The sequence below is a fragment of the Citrus sinensis genome, chromosome 1, assembly GCF_022201045.2.
Source record: "Citrus sinensis cultivar Valencia sweet orange chromosome 1, DVS_A1.0, whole genome shotgun sequence".
In the NCBI taxonomy this organism is placed as follows: domain Eukaryota; kingdom Viridiplantae; phylum Streptophyta; class Magnoliopsida; order Sapindales; family Rutaceae; genus Citrus; species Citrus sinensis.
In genome coordinates, this window is record NC_068556.1 from 16,179,405 (window position 1) to 16,200,031 (window position 20,627).

The 20,627-nt window shown below is 34.4% G+C and overlaps 2 protein-coding genes across 2 annotated transcripts; one reads left to right on the forward strand and one right to left on the reverse strand.

The window, feature by feature from the left end:
• Nucleotides 1-1,690: 1,690 nt before the first annotated feature.
• LOC102613879 (cold-responsive protein kinase 1-like) lies at nucleotides 1,691-5,245 on the forward strand. Its single transcript, XM_006485597.4, has 6 exons — nucleotides 1,691-1,861; nucleotides 2,728-2,851; nucleotides 3,182-3,297; nucleotides 3,422-3,870; nucleotides 4,383-4,533; nucleotides 4,652-5,245. Exons 2-6 carry the CDS (start codon nucleotides 2,779-2,781, stop codon nucleotides 5,027-5,029), a joined length of 1,167 nt encoding a protein of 388 aa, XP_006485660.1. The 5' UTR covers nucleotides 1,691-1,861; nucleotides 2,728-2,778; the 3' UTR covers nucleotides 5,030-5,245.
• A 593-nt stretch (nucleotides 5,246-5,838) lies between these two features.
• Nucleotides 5,839-8,036, reverse strand: LOC102615058 (ABC transporter G family member 10). Its single transcript, XM_006485764.4, has one exon. The coding sequence runs from the start codon at nucleotides 7,678-7,680 to the stop codon at nucleotides 5,839-5,841; it is 1,842 nt and encodes a 613-aa protein (XP_006485827.3). The 5' UTR covers nucleotides 7,681-8,036.
• Between the last annotated feature and the right edge of the window lie 12,591 nt (nucleotides 8,037-20,627).

A 20,627-nucleotide genomic window follows, 5' to 3' on the forward strand; every position in this document is an offset into this window, starting at 1 on the left:
ATATAATTGAAACCCACTTAAATATACAATTAAACCAACATATCAAAGTCTAATAATACAATTAAATCCTACTGAAGCCCAACATAATCATAATAAACCAGCATATTACTTTAATTAATATAGTAATATTATTAGTGTCATCCAATATTATACAAACCTAATAATGTGTCCTGGTAACGACAACATTAAACAGCAAAATATATATAATATAAAAAAATATTTTGATTATTATTAATTATTTTAAGAGGAATGGATGAATTTTATATACAACAACTGGGATTGCGAAGTTTTGATATAAGGAGAAAAATTTATAAAATAATTAACATTATAAATCCCATTTTGACATAAAATTTTTTGAATAAAAATGCAAGGAGGATAACGATATCCATGTAGTTTTGTGAATAACACCACATAATTTTTTTCCGTACACTATTTTTTTGGCACAACTGTGTAATATTTCTAAGCACAAAAAGGTTTTGCGTGGTCCAAGAAAAAATAATAAGGAAAAAAGCATGCGAGAGTCAATTTCATCTTTATTTCTTAAATAATAATTCATTTCATCCATAGATGATAATTTCAAATGCTTCTTGTGAATTTATAGTTAATTTACTTTATAACTCATTGAGAATAATATAGAATTTTCAATTAAATGGATTCAGATCATTTTAAAATAAAAATTTCCAGAGCAATTAAATAACATCTAACTTAAATTTAAGGATAACATAATGAAAAAAATAACACTAAAGAATATACAATATATGTGTGTGTGCGCACGCGCACTTGTATGTTTATTAAATTTAAAATTTTAAGGATAACACAATAAAATTATTATTATTATTATTATCAAGGATCAATAACCAAATTAAAGTAAGTGATAAACTAAAAGATAAAAAAACACATATTGTAATACAATGTATTTTAACATGTACTATATTAAACTTGTGTTTATGTCTTTAGTGTGCATTGTTTTAGGAAAATAAAGAAGTCTATGTTTACTTTTGATAAAATAATAGCATTAATTGATTATTTATTTATTTATCTTAATTATATTAAATTCAAAAATAAGCTAAAAAATCACTTTAGTGCATTTGAAATTTATGTTTTTTCCTATTTTATCTTAAATATATATTTTACATATTATTTAGTACTATTATTGTTTATTCATTAATTTATCCTTAAATTTTAAATTTATACAGAAGATTTACTTATGTTTGAGAATTTTATTTTAAAATAGTTTGCATCTCCGTAATTGAAAATTCTATTTTATCCTTAATAAATTATACTATAAACTAACGATAAATTAACGAAAGGGTATTTTGAGCTATTGTTTTAAAAAATATGGATGAAATGAGATATAATTTATATAATAAGAACAGAATAAACTAATGCATCAAAACCTATAGGTGAAAATCCTTTTTTTCCAATGATAATAAACCAATAGCGATTCCAACATTTGGGTTGTACTTAAATTTTAATATTTATGTCATCGGTTAAATAATAAATTTTATAACTTATAAAATAATTTTATAGAGTAGATAAGAAAACTACTGGCAGCGCCCAAACGTGACTATTTTGATATTTTCGACAGCCAAGACTTGGGTTTCGTTGTCATATTTATTTAAAAACATAAGAAAAATACGACAAAATGCGAAGACAAGTTGGCCAAACCGCGGAGGGCATCACAGTTGCCAGCAGACGAAACTGATGTGATTTAAAAGAAAGACTTTTGACATTTCAACTCGGCACTTAAAAGAACAGCAATTGTAAATTTCCAACTCTATTATTGCAGCCAATATCACAAACTTCAACCATCTCCCTTTCTCTTCTATCTTACATCTGCCCTTTTGTTGCACCACCTAAGGTGAGGAGAGTCTCTGCTTTTTCCTACTTACTGCGTTTTGTTTGGTTGGCAAGAAAGTTCTAACTGAATTCTGGGTCATATACTTTCTTATGTGTTATGTGTTTCGTTTAATTGAGTTTTGTGTGTGTGTGCTTTTTTTTTTATTTTTTTTATTTTTTGGGTTATTTGTTGTGAGTGTGAAGAATTAGTTGTTTTGGTAGTTTGATCATATTAAGTGCAAGTTTAATGGTAATCCCATATAAGAATTAATTCTTTTAAATAATAATAATAATCATCATCATCAATGTTTCTTTATAATCTGTATGGAATCCTTCTGTAACTTGTTCTTTTTCAGAATTAATTTGGGAACTGTGTGATTAGAGGCTGGTTGCTTCTTGTTTTCTGAGTTGAGTAATTATAAAACTTTCCTCTGATTTTTTCATTATAAATTACTAAACATTTTTCTTCCCCTTTCGATATATATGTTTTTGTATTTATTTCTTTACTCGATCTGATTTAGAAGCTGGTCAAACAATGAAGTTCATATATAAATTCCAGTATAAATTTAATAGTAATAAAGGCGAACTGCTTATCTGAGCCTGCCTAGACAGACTCTGGAAATTGTAAAACCAAAATAGAATTGAACAGTTTTCCTCTTGTTAAGACTTAAGCATGGATGTATATGGGATACACATGTCAAGTAGTTTGTGGTTATGCGCATAAATTTTATGTTTGCTTTCTTTCTTCTTCTTTTCTTTTCTCCTTTTAACGGAGAAACTAGCAGATGTGGATGGTATTAAACTATTGATGACACTGGCATTGTTTTTTGGTGAATATACTCTTATTGGTCAAATGATGAAGTAGTCTTTGATTTATGGTTTGTACAGGGCAGAGCATTTATTTGGGTTGAAGCATTGGCTCACAGAAAGCAACTCCTCATGACTTGTTTCCATTTATTTTTCAGAAGGAAGAGAGCTTCCTCGGCTACTCACAGAGTAGAAGTTAATGAAGGTATTAAGTCAAGGAGATTCTCATGAGTAATGGAGTAGAAGCATTAGGCTAGGGCCTGATATAAACTTGGTTCGCTTTGTGGATTTTCCTAGGTTGACTAATAGTCGACTTTGATGATACTTAAGCACTTAAACTAGCACTTAACTGAAAGAAAGCATTATTATCTGTAAGGACTAATTATTGTGAAATACAAACAAATGTTGCATTTTTACACTTTTTTGGAGCATGACCGAATAACAAAGATATGCATTGTTTTCAAATTCTCAGAACTGCTTTTTCTATTTGCTTTATGTGTATCTAAAAGCTTCTAACATATTTATGTCAATACAGATGTTTCAGAAATTCAAGATACTAACCTCTATGGTTACAAAGACTTGCGAGTTGCAACTGAAAATTTCAGTCCGGCCAATAAAATAGGACAAGGAGGTTTTGGTTCAGTCTACAAGGTGATTGCATACTTTGTGATATTCTCCAAATGTTTTGAAGATTAACTTCATAAATAAATGAATTGTCCATTTATTTTCAACTTCCAACAATCGGCTCCCTTTAGAAACTCTAGTTAATTAACAGGGAACGTTGAAAGATGGCACTCTGGCTGCTATAAAGGTTCTGTCAGCTGACTCAAGGCAAGGGGTGCGGGAGTTCTTGACAGAAATAAATGTTATCAAAGATATAAAGCATGAAAACCTGGTTGAGTTATATGGTTGTTGTGTGGAAGGGGACCACAGGATTTTGGTCTACGGCTATCTTGAGAACAACAGTCTTGCACAAACACTTCTAGGTAGAGGTCACAGCAGTATTCAATTCAATTGGCAAACACGTCGTAATATCTGCATTGGTGTTGCTAAGGGGCTTGCTTTCCTTCATGAGGAGGTTCAACCACACATAGTTCATAGAGATATCAAAGCAAGCAATATACTCCTTGATAAAGATCTCACACCCAAAATTTCAGATTTTGGTCTTGCAAAGCTTTTTCCAGCTAACCTTACTCACATCAGTACACGTGTTGCTGGAACAGAGTAAGTTTGTCAACTTATAAATAAGTCTCTTCAGTTATTTGTCCAACTCTCTAAAGGAACTCTAGATTGTTGCTAAAATTGATTGTAGAAAATGCAGTTTGATTCAATCTCATATCAAGTTTTTCGACTGGTGTTTAATTTGGTTTGACAGTCATGAGTTGATTGGTGGACATTTCCACATTATTGATTTATGGTTCTAAAAACTATACGGTCAATCAGATTGAATTAGCAGAACCTTCACAAAATTGATAATTACTCTATTGTCCCTAGCAGTATTGTAATATATCTTAGACCTGGTGTAAAACCTATTATAGATACTTGTTATGCTGTTGGAGTTGTTCTAATCTAATTGCAATGAATTCTAATATGCTGCAAACAAGTGCTGTATGGACTGCCAAGCCCCAAGTTGGTGGTCTCAGATTTGGATTTCTTCTGAATATGATAATTTCATAATATTAAAAATTTCCTTTGAACTCACCTATTTATTGGACGCCTTTACTTTGTTTCTGTAGAGGTTATCTGGCACCTGAGTATGCTATACGAGGTCAATTAACAAGGAAAGCGGATATATACAGCTTTGGTGTTCTGCTGCTGGAAATTGTTAGTGGGAGGTGTAACACAAACAGGCGGTTACCTTACGAAGAACAATATCTTCTAGAAATGGTATGCATTTAAGCATTTTTATCAAATGATATTTGATTTGTGATACTAAACTTTAATGGCCTTTAAGAGTCATTTACTCATCTTGGGAAACATTCTTAAGAAGATTTGTGGTACATAGGCATGGAAACTGTATGAAAGGGGGAAGCTGGTGGAGTTGGTAGATGCCTCATTGAATGGAGATTATAGTGTTGAAGAGGCTCACAGATATCTGAAGATTGCTCTGCTCTGCACCCAAGATATGCCGAAACGCCGACCATCCATGTCGACTCTTGTCAATATGCTAATAGGTGAGATAGATGTAAACAAAGAGGAAATATCCAAACCTGGTCTTCTTTCTGACTTGTTGGGCCTGAGAGTTGACAAGGGTGAGAAAGACAAGGCTTCTGCTGTATCTGGAGACTCAAGCAAGCTTGATCATTCATCTTTCTCTTCAGGAAATATGACTACCTCTTATGCTACCATGACCTTCAATTCCATATTCGACCGAAGCAATTAGGTCTAGTAAATTTTCTTTTAGATTTTAGGGTCAGCATGTTGAGTATTATTCTTTTCTTTTTTTCTGTGAAAAAAATCAAAATAACAATTGCTTTCAAAAGCATTTAAGTGCATATTAGTGCTAACCAAGGGAGACTTCATTTCTCGAATGTGTGCTACTTACTTTGATGTATAATTTCTGTAATCTAGTAGGCAATCGATCTCTTTGATTCTTTTATTTTTCTTCTTCTGGCTAGACTGAAGTTTCCGCTCTTTCCTTTACTCAACTCACACCTCCCAGTAATTAAGTGAATACCAACATCAGTGGAAATTCATGTTTGTTTATGACAGTTTGTTCTCATTCTATAGTATTCTCTCAGTAGTTCGGTTCTCCTTTCAAGTTAATCCTTTTTCCTTTCTTATGATTCAAAAATATATGGAACAAGGAAGCAAGTTCTGGGAAAGCTGTTGAACTAAGCTGTGATCACTTAGTAGCACTGTTATGATTTCAATAATGTTATCAACACTTCAGATCAATAAATTTGCGGAAATTTTGATCAGGTTAGAGTACAAAATGCAATAGGTGACGTCTATGAAACAGTTCAAAGAATGTTGGGAAAATCTGAAGAAAATGGGTTCAGGTATGCAAATGTCTGGGCAAGCAAGCTTCCATTTATTTCAAGAAAGAGTTAAGCTACAATTTCTCATATCAATGAATCTATTCAAAGATCATACATTGGTTTGATTATCATTGAAATTTTTGAGTAAAAGAATAAGCGAAAAAGAAAAAAAGAGGAAACATAATCATGTCTCTTTGCTGTAAAATGTCATCTACTTTCTAGCTCTGTAACATCTGCACCACAAGATGAAAAAGCAAAGCACTCTATAGCCGATGATGAAACTCAACATAACGGCTAAGTTGCTCCATTTCTGTGACTCTCTGAGATCTTGCTGCTTTAAGAACCCGTTTCCATATAAACTGCATTCTCCTTCCTCAAATTCTAAGCATCTTGTTTTCCCTTGTTCTCCTCCATACTCATTTATCAGAAAACACTCAAATGGGTACTTAAACATACTCAAATAATGCATGAAAATCCAGTAATCAGGAATTTTGTCCTTCGATATGAAGTAGCCAGAAAAGAGAAAGAATGAACCCATCAGCCCCGAGATCACTGATGTTCCCATGATGAAGTTCGGCACCAGAGCACTGAAACATGCAACAAAAGAATTGGACATCAGAAGCACCATCCAAACCACCAGAGAAAAGAAGAGGAACCCATCAACTTGTCTTCTCAAGCCAATCAGCCAGTAAACTGGAGTGGTGAAGAGAAGACCAACCATCAAAAGAAAAGGAATGAAGATGAGGGTGTTTGATAAAACATAAGAAGAAGCTCTATAAGCCCCTCTTGAAGTCTCCCTCATTAGAATTCTTCTCTCTTGCAAGAAAATTGGCAGGCCTTCTGTTGTGGAAGATAACAAGAATGTGAGGCTGAAAGCAAAGAATCCAATTCGGGTCTGCAGAGCAACCTGTCCTGTATCATTGCCAACCTTCAAGTATATGGTTCCAAGCACAAATCCAGCCACCAAGGCTTGTATAACTCTTGTGGCAAAAAGCTGATTTGTCCTGAATATATTGTAACAAAATCTTTGTCCCAGTATTAAGACCTCCTGGACATGAGAGTTGGGATAGGAAAGAAGCTTTCGCTTTTCTTCAAAATTATTGGAGTATGCGACCCTCAGTTTAAGATCGTCTTTATCATTTGCTGTCTTGAGAGTTTCAGAAGTTTGTATAACAAAGCTTTCTATGACATCAATGGCAAATTCTAGCACATTGACATGGCGAGGAATGCAGTGGCCAGCAGACTTGAGCCTCTCTTCAAGATGATTTAGTGTTCCGTTATGAACAACAAACCCATTTGAAAGCAAAACAAGCCGATCAAACAGCTCGAGGATTCGAAAACCAGGTTGGTGGATGGTTAAAATAATTGTTTTACCTTGATTGACCACCATTGATTTTAGCAATGTAACAACATGCAGAGCTGAAGCTGAATCCAAACCTGAAGTTGGTTCATCAATCAGAACAACAGCAGGATCATGAACTAAATCAACTCCAATAGAAGCTCTTCGCCTTTCGCCACCTGAAATGCCACAATTTGATGATCCTCCACCAATTCTTGAGCTTGCAACATGATCCAGGCCAAGCTCTTTCAATAGCCCTCTAACTCTACTGGCAGCCTGTTTTCGCCTGCCTGCAGTTAGCCTTAGAAGGGCACTGCACATTAATGTTTCTTCAACCGTAAGCAATGGAAACAGTGCATCATCTTGAGTGACATATCCCGATATTCTTCGAAAATGTTCAGCATCCATAGGCCTGTCATTTACTAGCAGTTTACCTGAAACTTTTCGCGATGATATCTTCCCTGCAAGAATCTCTAGCAATGTTGTTTTTCCTGCTCCACTAGGACCAGCAATTGCAGTAATCTCGCCAGGCCTAGCTTCACAACTGACGTCCTTCAAAATGAACTTAGGATCTTTCTTTGAAGTCACACCACAATAAACCCAATTGAACTCATCAAATTTACTGCATAACTTGTAGGACAAATTTTTAGTTTCTAATCTGCATAAGGCTTTCCGGCTACCGGAAACCGGTGCCCTGACTGGCAACTCCATCATGGGAAAGTTGTAGAGACCAGAAAGTGAATGAAAAGTGAGAAAAATAGAATATGTGAGATAAGTTGAATGAGAACTAGGAGATCAGCTAACTCACCAAACTGTGTGTTAGTGCACAAGTTAAAGTAAGCAAGGGCAAATAATTGAAATGTGGCATGCATGGGCTTATACACTTTGGAGAATTTTTTAGGCATTGGCTTGACTTGATGTATTTTTGCTTTGCATTTTTCTTTAGGCAAATGGGAATTTGGAAGTGCTACAAGAAAAGAAGCAGAGAAAGAAATTTGTGTTACTTATTATGTGAAGTTTTTTCAGGTGAGCTGCACATTGACTATGTAGTGTTTGGTGTTGGTGGCCTCACCATCTTTTCCCACCTTAACCGACAGCTCAACAGTTTGGTTGGAGTATTCTTACAACAATTAGTTGTTGGGGCATGAAATTTCTGTATCACAATGGTCAAAATGTAATATGTGTTGTGTTATGGAATTGAAATTATATGCTTAGGACATAATGTGCTAAAAATATCTTGAGCGGTCAAAATTGGATAATGGTTGGACATCGATTTAATTAGAACTTACAAGTAATTAAGAATCTAATCAGTATGAAGCTGAAGTTATTCATATATATATATACACGCATGTCTTTTTACTGAAGCGTTACTGAATTTATGGTCTAGATATGACTTAATCAAGCGATCTTGAATGTTCAAGAAGGGTTTACTTTTATGTACTTCTAGCAATCCAAATTATAGGTTCTTCAAATTAACCTAATCAACTTTACCAGAACTAATATATCCCCAAAAAGGAAAAGAAAAAAACTTTACCAGAACTAAAAGCTTTTTGCTGGATACATTTGGATTAAATATGTCAAAAGAACTTGAACAACGATAATAAAAAAATGATGATAAAATAGTCACGAAAACGACGCTGTTTTCTCAATATTATTTTTCAAGGAATCTAGATCTTATTTATTTAAATGTTATGGTGGGGATATTTGCACTCTAAATATTAATTTGAGCACCATATTACTTTACACACTCATAGCTTAATAATAAAAAAAGGTGGGACTATTTAAACCCAACAAACTAATCATTACACTTTTTTATTAAATAAACTCATTATTAAATTTTTAAATGTCAAAATTTTACTCCATAAACCCACTTGAATACTCAATTTACCAGTTTTTAACTCAATTTTTATAATAATAGTATTTTTATTCCCTAAACTCATTAAATTCATTTATAAACAATCATTGAATTATTTATTTATTTATTTATTTTAACAGCGATGGAGACGGTAATGTAATTAAAATGAAATCGTCAACCTAGGTGTCACTTCAGCTTGTGATGATAATCAGATAATTGAGAATCAACCATGCACAGGGGCTAGTGGCTAGGTTAAGCTATCATTGGAGAATGGCGATGCAGCTTAGCTTGATTCAACTCCGTTAATTAGCCAAATTAAAAAGAAAAGAAATTTAACCCGTTAATTAAAATCAAATCTGCTTTTGATTAATGATATTTGAATCTTTCAATAAATAAAAGGAGTACTATTATAATCAGAGCAAAGGACTCAACGATCAATGATGAGCTCCATTTGAAAGCGCAGCAAACCGTAGGAAAATAATTGAAAGTAAAAGATTGCCACTTGTAATTCAGGCCTCTATTTGATTAGGGTTTAACGAAAATATGATTTGGATTTAATAAAATTATGTTGAATGTAAAGATGAGTTTAAAAAGTAAAAATTTTATTTCTTTTCTATTATATTTTAATATCCATAATTGTAATTTAATTTAAGGGTATTTTAATTAAAAAAATTATTTTCAAAGTGGGTTTAGTGCATAGGTTAGTAGGTTCAAATAACCCCACCCAAAAAAAATTAAGTTTTACTTTATACACTCTTTAAATTTCCAAAAATATCTTTACTATTATGTAAGTTACTTAACTTTATTTACATAAAACACTAATAAAACTATTCAGCATATTATTTTTAAGAGATTTAACAGATAGCCACAATAATATAATTAAATCAAGTTACAAATAAATTATTTAACATAATTTTAGTTACTAATTTTTTTATTTATTTATGGTCAATATTGAATTTTAAACCCAAAATAATTTGCAATAAGAATATAATAATAAAAAATATTTCATAAATATTGCAAACAAAAAAATAATAATAATAAAGAGAGGGAAGAGAAGAAGACGACGAAGAGATTAAGAAGATGAAGAAGAATGGCCAAGTCCCAAAAAAACAAAATTTTTATACAATGTTTTTGTTTTATTTTATTTTTAAAATAAAAAGTACTAAAGTCAAATTTTTTCTCAACATTAATTTCCGCGTTATTCATTTAAATATTAATTAAGATGTTGGAAATAAAAATTTTAGAGTTTAAGGTATGAAATTATAAATTGAATAATGAGTGTTCTATATGGGTGCTCAAAGTAATTATATAGTATTGACTTATAATAAATTGTACTTGATAGTAATTCACATGATGGGTATCTTTATAATACATATTTTTATTAAAATTAGAGTGGTTATAGTAATTTTTAGAACACAAATAGTCCTACCTTAAATTTATTACACTTAAAATATATATCTTATCATCCAAGTCTCTTGAAATTTTACGTGCATACGCTTATAGCACAACCTAAAAGTCTACCGACCACAACTTAAAAATCTTTGCTCACTAGATTTTGATGAGAAATCTACCTAGCTCAAATATGAAATACACTACAACAAAATTGGGTATTTCCCATCATTTATTTCCGAGGGAACTAAAATTCTCTAGGAAAAAAATGTATTTCCGAGAGATGTTAATCGTTTGTAGGTAAAAATAAAAAAATCCACCTAATAATACCGAGGGAAAATAATTAATTGCTAAAGAGCATAAAATCACTTGGTAGGAGTGAATAATTTAGCACAGGAGTTGAAAGCGCCAAATTTAGAAGCGACGAATCCGTATTCCTTCGGAAATAAGTTTTTGCAAGTATAAATTATATATATATATATTTTTTTTTATTACCCGGGGAAACATTTGTTGGAAAAGATAAAAAGCATCCCTTGGTAGTTAAAAGCAAAAACGAAAGACATTTACACCAACAAAAAGGAAAGACACGGCTTCTTTCTTTTGCTTGCTTTATGATAAAAAAACAAATTAAATTCCAGAAACCCCGAGAGAAATGTAGCATCTTTCTTCGTCAAATGCAGATCTTCTTAGCACGATTTCCAGTGTGAGTTTTATTCTTCTTTTTCTTTTTGCTTGCTTATTTCTTATATTATATGGTTTAAGCAGAGTTTTTTTTTTAATTAAAGAAGATAAAATAAATTTTAATTATACCAAGGCGAGAATTGGAATTAAAAGTTGAAAAAATGGAAGAGGAATTAAGTGAGCTTAGAAAAGTAAAAGAGCAAATGAAAATGATGGAAGAGAAAATGAATTTTATTATCTCTCAATCAAGCTTCCAGCAAGTGCCTAACATGGTATGATTATTTTTCTTTTTGTCTCTTAAATGGAACTTATGATTGATGCATAATGCTAAATGAAATTATTTTCTTTTGCCGTTAATCTATTTAGTTATTTTGCTTCTCTTTTAAGGATAAGTTTTATGAGAATTGCTGGACTGTGGTTGTCTTAATTTGATAATAATTTGAAGGATAGTTTCATATGGTTTATTAAAAATGATGACTGAAAAAATAGAGAATTAAAAACGAGGTAGGATTTTTTGTTGCCAAGACTGTTGTTTTATAAAGATATCATTTCTTTTGGGTAACTGAAGGGATTGCCTTGCTTGTGTAACTTATTTATATAATACCACTATATCATGCTTGTGAAAATTTATTGAGTTTCAGGATGTTTTTGCCTTTGGTGATTGGATATATTGTACATCTCTTCTTTAGTTGCACTAAATAAGTTAGCGCTTGTTTCCTTTAAATCTACTTTAAATTCTTTTTTGTTTTGAATATGTCAAGTGTTTGGACTAATTTTATTTAGTTTTATTGTCCCTTTCTTTCTTTAGTTAATATTATAGCATGGCGTACTTATATAAAAGAGGTTTTGAAATAATAATGCAGGACGCTAGAGTAGAGAAAAAAGATGAGGAACAAATTGACAGTGATGAGCCAAATAGCTGGAATATTTAAGAAGTATGAATGTACAACCTTAGTTGTTGATGTGTGAGAATATGAAGATGAGGAATCATTGGGAAATTTACAAAAATAATCATAAAACTTTTACTATTTTCACAATTAACTCTCTAAATTTTTTTCTATCAACATTAGCCAAACACACGCTTTTCTCCCCAAATTACCCTTGTTTACAAACCAAAAGCAACTTTCTTTCTCCCCTTTCGTCAAACCAAAAGCAGATTTCCACTCTTGAATCATCACCGGGGACAGCAAAAGGCAACGATAAACGCCGACGGTGAACAATAAAAGTGAAATCCGATCATAATCTATTCGGATCCAACACTAATCGGCATCACTTAGTGGTATGAGTTATTTTTTAAACTTGCTCGAGAGTTTCAGTGAACTCGGAGTCATGGGTGAATCTGGCGACAGGCTGCCTGTCGCACCAAAAGGCATATGCACCAAGAGAGACAGATTCATTGCAACTGACTATTAATTTGATAGTGCTCAAATAATTTATTTATTTTTATAATTTCAGGCTTAATGGATTCAGTTGTACTTGAATTGTGTTATGATGGTTGGTAGGAGACGTTAGAGGATGGCCGTATGGAGTATGTGAATAGTAAAAATAGAGCTTTTTTGGTTGGGAAAAATTGTCTGTTCGATCAGTTTTTTGCAAGAGTATACGAGGTGTTACAAATAAATCATAATAAATATAGTATCACAATGAAGACAACTTTGAGGTCTAGTAACACATTATATCGTATATGTGCACTGCCCATGGATATATTTGATGATGAAATGGTGAGGGTTGTGTTGCATATGGCATCCAATGTAGCCCATTTTGGATGCATTCCTATATTTGTTACTACATCACCTCGAGTTCCGAGCGAAGATATTGAGCCACATGTCGATACAGAAACTTCATTTAGAGCAAATATGTCTGGCCCCGATAATGAAGAAGAGGTGTTGCCAAGGACAATGTCGTTGCAGCAATATTACTCCCCAATCCACGACAATTATGACAACATTGATGACAACGGTATTACGTTACAGGATGTTGGAGCAACGGTATTTCCAATAACGACGTCGTTGGAGCAACGGTATTCTTCGTATCACAACAATGATTTCCGAGACAATGATGATCTTCATGATGAGACAGAAGGGGATAATGTTTGTGCAGAACTTTCTAATAGTATGAGGGGCACTCATTTCAATAATGATGGTGATGATGGAGGAGTCGGTCCTTCGAATATTCCGTCGTTTCAGTATGAGGATGAGTGTGAAGACAATACTCCTGTGAATAACAGAGGCAATGGACATATTCCTCCTATGGTTCGATCGAGAAGAAGGATTGACCCCCTCACAAGTCTTGCTCCAATTTTACCTTCGAACATGGTTGCTCCAAGTTTTCTCAACAGTTGTGACTCAGATGATATTAGTGTGGGTAAACTATTTGTTGAGAAGAATGAGTTTATATTACAACTACGCAAGGTTGTCTTTAGGGATAAGTTTGATTTCAAGATTGCATGGTCTACAACGACACGGTTCGAGGCTTACTATTGTTCAGAATCATGTAAATGGCGTATTCGAGCAACTAGAAGTTCGAACGAGCAAAATGTTCCTTGGGTGGTGCGGAGAATTGACAATGTACACACTTGTCACAATGAGGTATTAGTTGATAGACGTCATCAAGTAAGGAGCTGGGTTGTCGGTCATATTATCGCAGATAAATATATTCAAGACAAGAGAATTTATATTCCGAATGACATAAGAGCATATATGCAACAGGAATACGGTGTTCAGTTAACATACCAGCAAGCATATCGGGCGAGAGAAGTTAGTCTTGAAATAGTTCGAGGCAACCCTGCAAAGTCATACAACTTGCTCCCTAAATACTTTCACGTACTAACTCAAGCGAATGAGGGTACAGTCACTCACCTCGAGCGGGATGGAGATGGTAATTTCTTGTATTATTTTATAGCACTTGGATCTCCATCAAGGGTTTTATACAGTACATTTGGCCTGTCATTGCTGTAGAAAGTACTCATTCCAAGGGGCTATATCATGGAAGCATGTTCGTAGCAACATGTCTTGATGGTAACAATCAATTGTATCTGTTATTGGCCATTGGGGTCATGGATTCAGAAAATAATGATGCTTGGGAATGGTTTATGATGAAGTTACACAGAGTGATTGGCAGTAGACCTGAGTTGATAATTATCTCTGATCGATGCACTGTCATAAGGAGAGTCGTTCTTAAAGTAATTCACAATGCAACTCATGGCGTTTGTTTTTACCATGTGAAAGGTAACATTAAGTCACGGTTTAGGATGTCCAAAGCTCTTTGGGATGAATTTGAGCCTGCCTTTATTAATGCAGCAAAAGCATATGGCCACGAGGAATTTAAAAAATAACTTGAAGGGTTGTGGATGATCCACTCGGGTGCGGCTGATTACTTAGAAAATAATATCAGTACGTGTAATTAGGCAAGGTCTTAGTTTGAAGGTAGGAGGTACAGCATACTTACCACCAACATCGCGGAGAGTGTTAATTCTTTCATGAGGGAACCGCGAAAATTTCTTGTTACTCATCTTGTTGATTACTTTAGGAAAACATTGCAGCAATGGTTTTATGATAGAAAAATTGTGGTTGAATCAATGAGTACTCGGCTAACAATATGGGCTGGTGAAATAGTCACTGAGAGGAGAACTATAGCTGAAAGAATGATAATTCGGCTAGTGTCTCTGCATCAATTTCAAGTTGTAGGTGGTGGGATTAAGGAAGGTTTGGTTGACTTGCAAAAGAAAACTTGCTCCTACAGAGTGTTTCAGGTTGATTAGCTTGTATGTGCTTATGCAATTGCGGCGTGTCTAATTGTCTGAGTGGATTTTATTAACCTTTGTTCGGACTTTTACAGTACAGAATCGTTGGCGATGGCTTATGCACAACCAGTGGAGCCAGTTGGCGACGTGGCTGATTGGGAAATTCCAAATGAAATTCAGGAGATGCAAGTATACCCACCAGTTGAGGCACCACCACCTGGCCATCGTAAAGAGCTCAGAATACCTTCGGCTGGCGAGGACGTTAACCGGCGGACAATTAGATGCGGGCGGTGTCATGAACTGGGGCATAATTGTAAGCGATGTAAAAATCTCATTGCGTTGACTCGAAGTTAGTTGTATTGTTTCAACGATTCGTTGGTTAAAACTGTTATTGTTTATTTGTGTATTGTACACTTATATCATGAAATTTTATTTTATTTTTAATATTAAAATGTGAGCATTAAAATTATATAAACTTAAGTGCACAAATTAGAATAAAAATTCAAGTTTCAACATTCGAATTACTACAAAGGTTTACAATACAATATCGTCATTAAATATGTCAATTGCAATCTTCTTTCTAAAGTACTCGACATAACTAGCGTTAAACTCTAATCTAAGCCCGAACATTAAATACATCATAAACATCAATAAAAAAAAAATACCACAATCGCCAGTTCCGGGCTCTTGTTGTGGCACGCTCTTAACTGCGATAACTTTCCAGGAGTTGGCACTCCGCAACTCAAGTCGGATGTTGTAGAAGCCAACATATTCCAACCATCGAGGGAAGATAACTTCAAGCGGCTTGAATTTCAACTTGTATTTTTTGTCGTCGCGAAATGTGAGTAATGAGTCATAAATCCAGACTTTATTTTTACGAAAGTCTACTCGTGCTAGTACCCAATGCACGCCGTCCAAGTTAACAGGGATGAGTAGCTATATATAAAAATTTATCATTAAATAATCATGTTCGTTATATATGAAATTGAAAAATAACCAAGAAAAAGCGAGAACTTGTATATTTTCATTATGGATGTGAAATGCAATAAAATACATACCATATTGACATCCGTCATTGATTTGGACATAGCGTGCTGTCGCCCACAAAGATAGCAATTCAAGCGGTCGTCAAATACTAATGAATCGACCGTACAATCCCCGTTATTCCATAACTGATTCAAGAACACCTAGTACATAGATAACCAAGAAATGCATAAATTAACAAAAATTAAAGGCGATAATAAAGAAAAAAGAAATGGTATTTATAAGTTATATTGGCACGTTACCCAAAAAAATGTGTCATTATGTGTAACACATTGAATTAAGGCATTGGGATACTGCCGTTATTTCTCGCTAATCAAGCAAAAATACTCGTGAATATGTTGTAGAGGAACAAAAACATTTCGATTTAGAAGAAAAAATTCAGATACAAATCCACAACACTCAAAAAACTTCGAAAATATAATTACCTCATCGCTTAGCCATCCCATCGAAGCTATACCCAAAATTATTTCAAAGAATGACCGCGGGTGCTGGACTCTCTGATCCACTGTCATATCACCAACGAACCATCGATCAAACTCAGCATACAGACTAGAATCCTCCAATCCTCTTAGTGGATTTATATCCAGACTCGTACTCGTGTCAATTGCATGGGCCATGATTTGTGGTGGAGGTAAACGTCAGACGTTCTTCCCTCGCCTAAATGGAGGAATCATATAAGGACTGTCAAAAACATACGACGGTCTGTACGGTCGGCTGAACTTACTAATCCCCGGAGGCGCCTCTGTGAAAACTTGCACGCTCTCCCCACTAACATCCCCGTAGAAGCTATATAATTGTTGTGCAAATTTTATTGAATTCGCAAGTGCACGAATCTATTGTAGAATAGATTAATGGAGACTAGTGTCGATCCCACGAGGAGGTGGATTTTAATTATTTGTAGAATTAATTTTGTATGAGGGTGGTTGGATTTGTGGTGAAAGTGACTTAGATTATCTTAAAATTGAAATTGAAATGGCGAGAATAAATTCTAAAATTGGAATTGAAATGGCGAGAATAAATTGAAGAGAAATCTATTGAGATGACGTATTTGGGTATCTGGATCCGTATCAACATGCATCATGGGCTAAATAATCCTTATTAATGCCAATTAAATCATGAGGGGGGAATTCACACCTCATGAACCACACTCTAATCAATATGGTGCTAAGGGCTTATCGTGCCAAATAATAATAACCTTGTACTAGGGGGCCGGTGAAACCAAGGCGGTACTAGACAAGATTAGTATTATTTGTCGACAAGAAGTCAAAACATCCACAAAAATTAGAGGGGAAGAGAAAGTAAATTTACCAAATAAAGCTCATGACACATGTTGAGACTTCACCTTCAACCCAAGCTTGAAAGAAAATTAGCCACTCATAATTGAACTATGGACAAAATGGAAATTTATTAAAATACGTAGAAAATACAAAATGGAGAAGGAATTACAGAAAATGGATCCCAAAAATGGATTCAGTGATATCAAATTAGGGGGGAGGCCCCCTTTTTATAGATACATGAAGTAAATCATGGCCATCGGATTAAAAATAGTTTGGACGCTCAGGATTGCACCACGTCATCAGTCAACAGTACGCGGTTTGACCACGCGGATGAACAGTAACACGGTTTGACCCGGGTTGAATAGTTATGCAGTTTTGTTGAAAATAATCCTATGTTATGCATGTACCGTACACGAGATTTTTGGTCCACTGATATGCTGCAATGTCACCATCAACAGTACATAAGAATTTTAGTCCAACAGAATCGTAAAACCTCATCAGTCAATGCCACATTATCGGTCAATGTCACATCATCAATTCGTCTATGTGAATAGTGTCGTGAACAGTAACGTAGACAGTACCATTTTTCCTTTTATGCTCCTCCTAAGGTTTTCGACCGTCCTGAGTTCAAAAGTGATGTCTGTTTTGCCGTCTGATCTCTCGTTTATTGTGAAATGACTATGATGCCCCTAAAATACATAAAATACTTAATTAAAATAAAACACACGTAATTAAATGAAAAGAAGGTTAAATACATAAAAGTAAGGGTGTTAGTAAAACTTGAAGTGTACAATGATGATTTTCTCCTTTATAAATATACATTTTCTAACACTCAACAATAATGACGTGGGAGTAGAAAAATTTTAATTGCCCACATCAGTATACATTCCATAGTCATCTGGGGCCTATTCGGGAAGATGAACATATTAAACAGCTATCAAATTAAAAGCTAAACAAACACAATTATTAAATTTAAATTTGCTCACCGCATACGAGCGTCCAGTGGGAGAATCCTTATTTGGACGTTTAGAAAATGTGTTGATAAATCCAAACACGGTTTCTTTAAAATCTTTTAATTCTGACTTCAGTTCATAAACGTTACAATCAATCTTGTCCAGCCGTCGTCGCATGTAATCATTAAACTGCTTTGTCCTCAACTATTACAAAAGAAAATAAGTAAAAGTTTAGAATAATAGTAAAAAAAAATGATTTATAAAGGAAGAAAATAAATTATTTATAACCTCAGAATCATGTGCGTCATCAGAGTTGTCTGTCTGCTCCTGGTGGTCATCAACAGCCACCTCATCCTCAGAAGTGTCATGACGCTGCTCTGGTGTTGGGTTTGGTATGTCGCCATGCTCGTCTGATTGCCTTGTAACGGACGGCATTGCGTTGATTGAGGGTTGGTGCTATATAAAGTAGCATTTAAAATTAGTAAATGAAAAATAAAAAATTTTGGTTAAACAAATAATAGTACTTATAGGATACCGACCTTATGAACCCAGTCTGGAATGCGTGGCATGTAATCCTTCACAGTGAGCCAATATTTTCTGCTACTCTCCTTTGCATTCGGCTCAAGGGTTTGTAAAACGTGCCCCTGTCATAAATTCAATCCAAAATTTTAAGTAAGTATACATAACTTAAATTTAGTAACGTTAAAAAAATAACTAATACATATTACTTACAAGACGAGATTCGTTGTTGAAGAACGAATAAACCTCAGCAAAGTTGATTCTCGAAGACGCCATGGGCTTCCATTGCACGATGCGGGGAATCTTCTTCTTCGTTTTCACAACCCATTCTGGCGGCAAACCTCCAATCGCTTCGTAAATCCAAGCCTATAACAACCAAATTGAAAAACCTATTAAAACAACTATAAAATATTTAATACTATAAAACTTATTAATAAACAAAAAAACAACGCACCTGAACCACGGATGTAAAGCCGTAAAGATTGTACTTTTCAATGTTATGATATGGGTTTTTCAACCGAGTCGTCTTAAATTTCTCGTTTTTCTCGAACAGTGCATTGTCAAGACTCTCGTATATCATTTTCCACGACAAAAGACCCCATGGACGCTTTCGAAAGTACTCTATATCATCTACTTCGTTAAGCCATGAGAAATTAATTTGACAGTGATTTTTTCTTGCATTTAGAACTCTGTCCGCAAAATAAAAGAGCGCAATCTTTAATGCGTCAATATCGTCCATTGCCTCGAATTTCAACTTCTTAAATAATGCATCGAATTCCTTAAGATTGATCTTGCGATGCACACCACCAAAATACGTATTCCGTAACCTATGCACCGTTTTGTTATTTCTTAGTTTGGTATCTACACCATATGAAAGTCCAGTAACCAGTCGCCATTCTACAATTGACAAGCGAAACAAATGCTCACCAATTTGAAAACATAACTGATCCTCACGGCTATCTTCTTCATGGGCCACTTGCCTCAGTAAAAGATTGTGCAAAATTACCCCACTAAATGAAAAGTTTCGACACTCCAAGAAATGCCCAAATATGTCCTTCTTGAACAAATTCAACTGCCGCTTTGTTAATTTTTCCTCGATGGCTTTTACGACCGAAGATAAATTACACATGCTCGAAATTCGACCCGAAAAGTGATCGGCATAACGAAAATACATCATGCCTACTTTGATTTCCGATGATTCTGATTTCGCCATGTATCTGTAATATTTATAACATTATTACATTGCATTTACAACAAAAATTAAATAAATTGACTTGACGGAAAAAAAAAAAACTAAACCCACTGTAATTTGGTGCGACAGGGCCTGTCGCACATTGTCGCACCAAATTGGTGCGAGAGGCTTGTTGTTGCACCAATTTGGTGCGAGCACAGCAAGCGTGCGCGCGCGCTGCTGCCCAGCGACAGGCGCGAGCTAGCGCCCGTTGCTTGCGCGAGCGACGCGCGCACTCTAGCGCCCTTCTCTGGACAGCGGTTCTACACCATATGTGCAGCACCATTCAACCCAAAACAAGTGAAAGAACAAATCACTCCCAAAACAACAACAACCACCACAAACACCACCACCACCAACACCATTATTCTCAAACTACAACCACTATTATTCTAAAATTTCATTTTAAATTAATGAAATATAAATAAAATGGTTAACCTAAGTTTTGTTGAAGGCCGTAGATGGTAGATCGGACGCCAATGATGGATGGAGCCGCCGACGACGAGGGCTGATGTTGCCGCCGACTATGGATGTTTCTTCGGTTTGGGAGAGATGAGTGAAAGAGAGATTGTTGGGGGAGAGATGTGAGGGGTATTTTGGTCTCAAAGGTTTTTTTATGGCTAATGTTAATAGAAATTAGTTTGGGGGGTTAGGATGGAAAAAGCAAAAACTTTTATGGTTATTTGTGTAAATTTCCCGGAATCATTTTGTATGAAGCTGAACCATCAAAACTACATTTAGCTTTGGTTATATGTATTGGATTATTATTATTTTAATTTAGTGAACTTTATTAGACATAGATTCTATAAATTTAGTACCGAATTAATTGATAGAACAAATAAAGAAAAAAAAACGTAATATTGAGGTTTTTAATTAAATATTGATTTCCGCAGAAATGTTAGTGGTCAATATTCAACATTTCCGAGGGAAAATTCATTATTTTCGAGGGATTCATATATTTGGAAGCTAG